The sequence below is a fragment of the Rhagoletis pomonella genome, unplaced genomic scaffold, assembly GCF_013731165.1.
Source record: "Rhagoletis pomonella isolate Grant_MI unplaced genomic scaffold, Rhpom_1.0 Rhpom_scaffold_00012, whole genome shotgun sequence".
Lineage (NCBI taxonomy): Eukaryota > Metazoa > Arthropoda > Insecta > Diptera > Tephritidae > Rhagoletis > Rhagoletis pomonella.
In genome coordinates, this window is record NW_023458566.1 from 14,960,527 (window position 1) to 14,971,049 (window position 10,523).

General features: G+C 35.9%; 1 protein-coding gene across 1 annotated transcript; it reads left to right on the top strand.

Annotated features, from left to right (window-relative positions):
• Positions 1–9,359: 9,359 nt before the first annotated feature.
• On the top strand, positions 9,360–10,516 carry LOC118747922 (THO complex subunit 6). Its single transcript, XM_036482154.1, has 2 exons — positions 9,360–9,566; positions 9,623–10,516. The coding sequence occupies exons 1-2, from the start codon at positions 9,454–9,456 to the stop codon at positions 10,491–10,493; spliced, it is 984 nt and encodes a 327-aa protein (XP_036338047.1). The 5' UTR covers positions 9,360–9,453; the 3' UTR covers positions 10,494–10,516.
• The last annotated feature ends 7 nt before the right edge of the window (positions 10,517–10,523 follow it).

Here is a 10,523-nt window from a genome sequence, read left to right on the forward strand (position 1 = left end):
ATAAGCAATTTTTCTAAAATTTATTTATGCAAAAAGTGCAAGGACCTCATTAATTCGTTCGACAATAACAAATTAAATGCCAAAGATACTAAATAAATAATAACGAAATAAATTAGCGCAAACAATGAAAAGCAAAGGCGTAATTGGTGCAGCCATAAAAATTAATTTAGGCAAATACATACATACATACATTCATACGAATATATGTATTTATGTATGTATGTATGTAGGTATGCTTATGCTCAGTCGAATGTTGAAGTCAACCACTCGTCGACTCGGTCAAAAACGTATGAAAGCGTGGCGCCATAACTTTCGAGCTCGCCTTACATTCCTGCCCGCACCTAATTAGATGACCAGGATGCCATATAAATAAATTAAAATTTTTCTAATTTATTTGCAAATTCAAACTGACGCAAGCATTTGTTTTTAAGCTATAATTTCATTAATAAAATAAAAAAATAAAAATAAAACAAAGTAGAGTAAAGGCGTAGAACCAGTAGCTTGCAAGTAAATACATGCATACATTAGGGTGGTCCAAAAATTCATGTAAAATAGTAAAGTCGAAATTTTTATGCTCTCACCTCTGCTAGGATTGTTCTAGATCGAAAAAAGTATACCCCTATTTTTTTTTTTTTAACGCAAAAAATATTTAGAGGTCGCTCAAAGCGTTCAAAGTTTTCCATGTATTTTGTATGGGGAAAAAGAACTCTTCGTGGAAATAGTATGGAATTCTTGAAAATCAATATTTTTCGATCGGAAGACTCTTCCCAATAATAAAACCCAATTATTATTTTTTTTTAATTTTTTCTTAGTAACTATATGTTATAGGACCGCCAAAACCGCTAGAAAATGCAATAAAAAATCTTTATTATTAAAAAATGGTTAAATAAATAATTGAATATTGTTATTGGAAGTCTTTTGAAGAGAGCCAGAGCTTTCCGATCGAAAAATATTGATTTTCAAGAATTCCATACCATTTCCACGAAAAGTTGTTTTTCCCCATACAAAATACATGGAAAAGTTTTTTGATTTCAATGTGAAATAAATAGGGGTATACTATTTTTGATATAGAACAATCCTAGGGGGTGAGAGCATTAAAATTTCGACTTTTTTTGGACCACCCTAATGCACATACTTATACACATAAACAACAAACACGCACCGTTTCTCACCTTCCAGAACTTCAACGCCAAGCACTGAATTCAGCAGCAGCACATTCTGTTGCTGCCAGAAAATTTTAGAATGGGCGTTCAAGAACAAAACAAATTTTTGCATAAATAATGCATGAAGATAAATGTATGTATTTATGTGCATATGTATGCGAAAGAGATTCTATAAAATATTGCATTAACAGAGTATTCAGTTATCGCCAACATTATTTGTGAGTATTAAGTAAAAACGAAAAACTGTAGCCACATTTCACTTCGGCGGCTTCCCATAAGGCTGGCGCGCATCCGGTTCGTTGTTATTATGCTCCAGAAACAAAACAAACAAAAAATAACAATAACATCATTTTGGCAACTCCAAAACAAAAGAGCTGAAAATCCCGGTCATCTCATATTTATATAAAATACAGCCAGTCAACAAACTTTAAAGTGGCAATCCTTTACTAGTAAATAAATAGTACTTAATGATAGGAAAGAAAAGTAATTTGCATTTTGCTCCCTGAGGCGATTTGTGTTTGCAGCGCTTTTGCTATACTCACTGCTTATTTTTATACCATTCATGGGCATGAACTGGTATTATTACTTTGGTCCGATGTCTGTCTTCTTCTTCTTATTTGTAACCGCCTAAGCAATTTTGGGTTTCTTTTCCGGGCCAACCGACGCCAATTGGAAATGCCAAGTGAAGCCACGTACTTCTGCACTTGGTCTTTCTAAAGGCAGAGGGGGCCTCCCTCTTCTTCTGCATACCCAAAAATGTTCTAAAAATATTATGATTAAAATTTTGAAATTTTGATGAAAATTTTTAGAATTTTCCTAAATTTTATTTAAAGCTGGAAACTGCGATTTATATGATTTTCGACGGTATTTTTATAGAAAAATGACAAAAAAATGTTGCGTGAAAAACATTACGAATATTTAAAAAACATCACCTCGAGGTAATTTTTTTGAGTCACTCCATGTATGCTGTGAATATAAACATTTTTTCAAATGCAGTAATCTGTGGAAGTAAAATTAACTGCTGTTCATGAAAGGTATGAAGCCTTCGGCATAGCCGAAGACAGCGCTGCTCTTACTTGTTTTGTCTTTGTTTTGGAATTCCCAGTTCCTAATACATTTCTGTCAAAGTGACGTTTTTCGACCTTCTTTCTTTACAGCTTTTTATTTATTTATTTTTTTCTTTTCTTGTTCACAAGTATAATTTTGTGCTTCGTATACATTAGGTGTGTCCTTATGTTATTGCTATGTATTTTAATTCGGGTAATGGTAATGGCATCCATAGTTTAGGTTGGAGTAGCACCAGTGTGCTGCTTGAGAAGTGTCGTTTAAATGGCTAAAAATAAATTTAGTAAGTTGGTTCGAAAAGTACCACAAAATTGAGTAATAATCATCAAGTCGTTCGGGCAGAAAATCAAACTGAATTTGATTCGAACAAAGAGTTTTCAGCACATTTTTGTCGTTCCCTCAGTGAGACACAGTGGGAAAAGAAAGTGTAAAATTACCAACAAAAATGTCTGGACACAAGCGGTGAATCCGCTTTCAGGCTGTCTGTCGAATCTGGAGTCCGTTAACAAAATAGGATGCAACAAAGTGTTCCAGTTTGCCAACAGTACTGCGATGTTCTTCAACATTGCTGCTGGTTTTCAAGGCTGAACAAAGTGCTGAACAATCCCGAAAAAATCCTGGGAAATTTTCTTCACAAGTCTCGAAAACCCAATCTGCTCAAAAAACATCAATTTGTATTTTAAGTATTTTTTCCTTGGAAAATTACAAGAGAGTAGCTTTGAAAACAGTTTTCTAAACTTTCCAACAAGTAAAGACAACCCTAATATTAGTCAGCTCAGTGAATAATCAATTATACTATTTTTTCTCTTGCTTTTTTGGATTTTTGGAATTTTGTTATTATTGCTCTAATCTTTTCGTATTAACTTTTGTGCTGTTATTTTATCTAATCCGAGCTCATATCTTTTCTTCCACACTTCAACAGCAAAATGTTTTTAAATATCATAAATTGTTATGTGACACTAGACGTGCCCCCGAGCCTAGCCGTTGCTTTCGCCGCTCTTGTTTTTTTTATCAACTGGCGCCACTTCAAATATTTCCATGTTTTGAACTTAGTGTCTTTTAACAGTCAGTAAATTACCTGTTTGCTTATGTATGTATGTATTTATGTATATATATATATGTATGCGACAAATGATTTTCCACGATTGGTATTCCAAATACATTTCTGTCAAAGGGCAAATACACAAAAAATGTTTATGGCATAAAAACTAAGCTCAGCGCAAGCTTTATTATCGAGCGCCTTGTACAATTCTCGTCGTGCTTATGAAACAATAGTTGAATACTTTCTTCAAAAGCTAAGTAGATAGTAACGGCAAAAAGGCTTGCTTAACAAGAAGAGCTCATCCAAACGCTTCAATTATATCATCTTGCTCGCTTTAAAGCTGTCAAGGTGAGAGCAAGTGCGAAATTTCGCGCTTCAACTATTAATTCATAGCGGCCGTTGTGGTGTAGTGTTTAGCAGTCCGCGCTACCATTCCGCAAGGCCCGGGTTCAAGCCCGGTTCAACCCAAAATCAAAAAATAAAAGTAAGTATTTCTGCCATAAAAACCAGCTTCTCATAAAAATACAATCGCAATTCGGAGTCCGCGTAAAACTGTAGGGCCATCGCCTTTGTGTGTGAACATCAAGGCGCACGCCACAAATCGGAGGAGAAACTCGGCCAAACACTAACATCTGTTTAAGCGCCGCCAATACGTTATCAGAAATAAAAAGTAAATTCATTTGATTGAATAAATTGCCTTGAAATATTTCGGTATAGAACATTAACCCACTAGTTTGAAATGGTCGTGACGCAAATTTTACTGGCCCACTTGAAGAACCAATTTATTTGAAGTACTTGAGAATATCACGATTTTTCCTTTTTTTTATCAGAACCACTTGATTGTAACGTACCAGCTACAGCGTGTTACCAAAGAAGACAAGCTTAGAGATTTGAGAGGTGATTGGTATATAGAACATTTAGCGCTAACTTGCCATGTTTTGCTTTTAGTTTCAATTGTTGTAAACTACATTTATGCCGGATTTTCACTGGGCATTAAATGACAAAAAAAAATATATGAAAAGTTTAGACATTAAAACCCGTTATCATTACGTTAAAAGTAGAAGTAATTAAGTAGAAAACTGTTCGTCCCCTTTTCTTTTCGATGCCTAGTGGAAATTTGGTATTATGGATACTTATCGCACTTTAAACAATAAAGAGAATTAATTAAAATTTTTAATTTTGTGGGAAAACGCAATTAAAGTTTGATCAATTTTTTTGAGCAATTTTTGGGGAGTTTATTTATCTGTTGAACCAATCGTTTTATCCTTATCTAGCTTATTAATTGTATGATAAAATCTCCGTAAACGTAAATCATGAATTAATACTCCTTATTTTTAAACTTGTAGTACACGTATAATTTTTCTTTTTGTTAAAAATTTTCAAACTTTATTTCGATTATTTTTTTCCACAAGAATTACGAAAGTAAAACACTGTCATTGTTTGAGGAACTCCAACTCGATTTCAATTGCTATCATCAAACACATTTATCAAATATACTACGACGTGTTCGAATAAAGGAGAAGAGTAGCAATAAATAATGCTCAGCATTTGCATTTCTGTAAACAGTTTGACGCATGAAAAAAAGACTGTGAAATTAATCGCCATAAAAGTAAAATCACTGGCGCCAACACATATCAGACGAGTTGAATTGATTTCACATTCGCAACGCTCTCTTAAGAATATTAATTAAAAGGGGCCAAAATAATAAAACAATAATTCACAAAATATTATCAGCCAACAACAACACTCACAAAAGTATTTGTCAAAATTTGCATTTTAATTAGAACGTGAAATCCTGGTATACATAGATATCCATTAACTACAACGTAGTCCATATTCATCTTCTTCTTATTATTATTATTATTCTTCTTCTTCCTCTTCTACTTCTTGATTGACGCTGCAACCGCTTAAGCGATTCTGGCCGAGCACGCTAGTTGTTGCTCTTCTGTGCCGACTAACGCCATAAGGAAACCCCAAGTGAAGCCAAGTCCTTCTCCACCTGGTCTTTCCAACATAGAGGAGGCCGCAAAAAAAATCTGTTCCATTTTTTACGTTCGCATTATAAAATGTATTATATTTTTGTGCTTTCGCAAAAATATTTTGGAAAAATATTTAGATTTAGGACAGCTGGACCGTTTTGAAAATACAAACCACAAAAAACCGAGTTGTTTATAAAAAAACTTGTTTAAAAAAAAAAAAAAATTTTTTTGTTAAAATCACATCTGATGATATGTAGGAGAGTTTAAGCTTTAAAGGTCGTATGCATAAAAAAACTTGACAATTTTTATCAACGTATTCGAAATATATAATGAGATTATTGAAAATATTTTCAAATCAAAATGTCCAGCTCACGCAAATCTTAATATTTAAATATAACAAATTTTTTTTATGGCGATGCACCCTAATGTACATAAATATGCAAGTAAATTAGAATCAAAGTGAAAATTAACGAACTTCGTTATATGATCATTAAAATTAGTCGTATTTTTGTTGATCGTGAAATTCTCTCCCAACCACTTACGATGCCAGCGCCCTTTTGTGTTTGACCCAATGCGGTGCAATTAAAAATTTATCTTTTTTTTTCTTTGGTGCGCAATTAGAAGTTAGGTAATAAAATTAATGGAAACAATTAAAATTGCTGGAAAGTGCACTTAGGCACAGTTAAAATCGATTAAAAAAAGGAATAAATACTTGACTTCCAAATGTAAATTTGGCTTTCAACGAAAATCGTAAAAAAATCTACTCAAATTAATTCGTTGCATTGCTGGCGCTTGCGTCAAGAAATGAACTAATTAAATTTAAATGAACACAAATTTCTTAATTCAATTTAATGTATTTGTTGGTCGCCAAATTTTTACGATTTTCAAAACGACTTTCTTCTTCAAACCAAGTGCCCAATTGCATCATATGTATATGGACCCTATCCCAAATCGAATCGTATGCCGCAAATCGGCTATCGTTAACACGTTCGATTTGTGGTTTGAGTCTAATTAAAAGGCAGATATAAAATAAAGCCTAATGTTTACTTATGTGATTCAATAAATAATTTGCAAGCAAAAAAATCCCAAACAGTTTCGCACTTATTAAAAGAACGTAAGTATCCGGTTTTGAATAATTCAGCGAAGGTGTCAACTTTTCGATACGAATTCAAATTTTTAATTTCGACATTTTTACACGTTTCGATTGGTGCAAAAAAAAATGATCACCCACAAAAGTGCAATAGCCCCAGTTAAATCAAGTGCATACTTATTAATCACGTGTCACCCGATTATCCAGTAATCGGATGTCAGTTACTTACGCATTGCGGAACAAAACATTTCATTGAGTTTTTTAACCCAGAGCAGAAAAGGCTGGTGGCCGATGTTGTAAACAAAAATATTTTTTGCCTTTTTATGTCGTAATGTCACGTTCATGAGTTCAGTTATGACAGGTGTTGTTTATGGTAATAACAGTACATAAGTCAATTAAAAAGTCATACACATTTTTAAAACTACCAAAAGCGTAAAATATCCATGTACAAACATGCCTTTTAGGACCGAAAATGCAAATGCAGAGTCTGCACGTGAATACCAAAAATTCTCGTACATGTAATGTATCTACATATGTGTGTCCATTAGAGTTTTCCAAAAATGCATGTGAAAAAGTAAAGTCGAAAAAATATACCCCTATTATTTTTTTATTTTTTTTAACAAAAAAAAAATGTTGGCAGTGCTCAAAGCGCTCAAAGTTTTCCATGTATTTTATATGGGGAAAAAACAACCTTTCGTAGAAATAGTGTTGAATTCTCGAAAATCAATATTTTTCGATCGCGAAACTATGGTTCTCTTCAGGAGACTTCCAATAATAATACCCAATTGTTTCTTTAACATTTTTTTATGGTAACTATATGTTATAGGTCCGCCAAAACCCACAGAAAATGCTGTTTAGTATTTTTGGACGACTCTATTTCCATACATACAGTGGTGGCCACATAAATGGGAAGACAACTTCTTTAGAAGTTTCGATCATTAATTTTTTTATTTATTTTTATTTATTTTTTTAAATTTAGTCCATACTACAGCGAAAACCATATGCTAACTTCAGGTTTTAAACCTTGTACAACAAAAAGTGAAATGATTTTTGAAAACCGTTTTGCTCGACTTTACTAAAAGCACGTTACCCGTAGAAGAGGCTGTTTACATTGTTTCATTTCCTAGAAGCAACAAGAAAATGGTGAAGCAAAGTGTGTCTCGGCGAGCCCTCCCTAATTTGGACCACTGAAATACATAAATAATGTTCTATAATCTCGATTTCCTTTATATCACTGCTGTTACGACAGAAATCATTTAACGTCCCATCAAGCAGTGGCTTGTGAAGACCCCGATTACACGTCGAAGCAGTGGTCGAATCAGTCGGAAAAGTGGGTTAGATGTTAGGGTTTAATAGCGCTGCCACAGCATCAGAGAGGTACTCCAAAAATCTGCCCTTGCGCTTTGAGCTCTTCGCGCTGTTGCTGAGTGGAGTGTCGCTGGAGTTTGGGGTTTGGTTGGTTGTGCTTCATCTTATTACGACTTCCTGCTCGTTGAGGTAAGCCCAGCGGTCAAAAATCGTCCGCCGTACCAATGGCCCATGATGCGGTAAGTCCACAGTTAGTCCTCGATGCGGCCCGGTGTCGAAAGGAAGCCGTTCAATCGTGAAAGAAATTCTGAATCCGTAAACTAAGCTCTTGCTAGTAAACTACTTATTACCTTGAAGTATAACTTAAAGACAACAGTTTAAGTAATGCAGGTTCAAAACTAGGTCCTCTTCTCATTCTCGCCTAGAGGGAATCCTTGTTCGGCTAAAGTTTCTGAGAAAGTACCTAAATATCATCATGCAACATCTACCTTAATTGTGTAGCAAGGTTTCTAGGGATTTTGTCGGCGTTGAGGGTAAAAACCATTTATTCACCAGCCACGCCACCCTCAGAACCTTGGCTAGCTTATTTCTTATTGTTGTCTTATTCACGACTACTATAATGCCTTACAAAGAAATGAGACGTACAACCGCTGTGGAGATCTCAAACAATGTAAAGATTCAAGTCCCATTAAATCCTATAAACTTCCTAAAGTGCTTTCTCGGCCTCGTTTCACTTGGCTGTCATCTCGTAACATCCGAATATCACCTCTATGAAGAAAGAAATATGCTGTGGGTGAAAAATTACAACACACTGTTATCCCTACTTCGAAACGTTGCGACACGTGAGACGACACCTGCGCGACTGAATAACGGACAACAAGCCATTTTACGAAGCGCCAAATAGAGCGGCACTCAACAAGCCTCAAAGCGATCACATCGTTCTAGGACGTAGACCGCCGCCAAACCCGAACTGCCGAGGGTGGCCAGATACACCCTACCGCCGTTGGGGGTATTGCATTATGCTGGGCTCAGAAGTCGCAAATAGCTGCCTAAAATGCGACCAAGGTCCACACGACACCTCTTCGCATACACCTCCAACAACCCGACAAAACTGAGACCGGAAGCATAAAGAACTGTGCCTATCGACATGGCCCGCTTCTTGGGCCCCAGGCTTGACGAATCAGAGGATTAAGAAGATTATATCCATGGGGGGTTTAATATGCTCCTACAAAACAACGAACACTTTGTTCATACATATATTTTATTTAGATTTTATACAAATGCAAAACATTTATTGTTCTAATATTAGTTTTCATTTCTTTAAAAAATAAACATGTTATATGGCCGTTACTACCAGGGTTGCTTCCACCTCTAAAAAAAAAAATTACTGAGTTGAGTGTTCTTTTGTGAGTGGAGAAACAATTCTATGAACTCACAGCAATAGTTGCGTTCCAGATGCTTCACGATTTGCAGGTTTTTACAGGAAGTCGTTCCAGGTGACCACCTCCCATAAGGTTTATTAATAGGGAAAACAGCTGTTCCTGCAAATCGTGAATTTCGTGAATATCGTGAAGCATCTGGAACGCAACTAATGTTAATCGATATTTTTATCGACTCAATTAAAATGGCACTATTTGTTCTTTCACACTGGCAGCGCTGCCATTTGTAAACCCATAAAAACAGCTGATCAGCGGCGTCCATTAATTTTTTTCGGCTGATAAAAAACACCGGCTTTTCTTGCATTCGCGCTATTTTGTTGAATTTTTCTGATTAAAAGTGTATATTGGCGTGCCAAAATTTCTCAAAATGAAGGACTTAAAACTAAAGGCCATGTACAACAACGTGATATCGCAAGCCATTTCGGAGTCTGGCCGTTTTTTGTTTGCCGGCAATCGCTTTGGTGATATTTTTGTCCAAGAGTACGTGAGTAAAAGATTTTATAGTTCCTTAATTACATTTCCATTTGCTTCTGCAGCCTTCATGATCTAGAAAAAAGTGATGCTCCTCGGTCCAAGGTACGCGTTTTCCCACAGCCTGCCCAAACGGAGATTAACAGCCTTTGTTGCCATCGTGATTTCCTTATCGTGGGTGCCATTGGCATCATATATGGCCTAAGCTGGAACGAAGAAAAACGGGAACTGAGCACTATCCGCAAATGGGAGGTTAAAATTCCGCTCGACGTAGATGCCGTTGAGGTACCCGATGTAAATTTTCTGTGGCTACGCGCAGAAACAGACACACTATATGCCGGTTGCGGCGACAATGTAATTTATCAAATTAATTTGGAAAATGGCAGCATCGTAAGGGACTACCGTGGTCACACTGACTATATACATGGTGTAGCAGGCAACGAAAAAGGACGCATCTTTTCCGCTTCCGAAGATGGAACGGTACGATTTTGGAGTGAACAACAGAAAGAAGCAATCGGCAAATTAGCACCAAGTGAAAATGCTCAATTAATGCGGCCAGAGTATGGGAAATGGATAGGCGCAGTTGCGACAAATGAAGATTGGTTAATTTGTGGAGGCGGACCAAAGTTTTCCATATGGCATTTGGGCACAATGGAATGCATGCGCGATTTCACTTTTCCAGGTAAGGTGCACGTTTGTGATTTCGTAGAGGAAAATCTATTTGTGGCTGGCGAGCATAGCCATGCACAGTTTTATGCGATGAATGGTGATATACATGCCAATGTACCCTTGGAACACACAGCAGCCTACTCAGTGGTGTGGCAGCTGGAGCCAATAAAATTCATGTCCATTGCAGGCTACAGCAACAAATTGCATATATTAAATGATTTTCGCTTCTTAGATAGTAAAATTGAATTATACGGAAATACAGAGTAATATTAAACCGCTCATGAGAATAATTCAAAT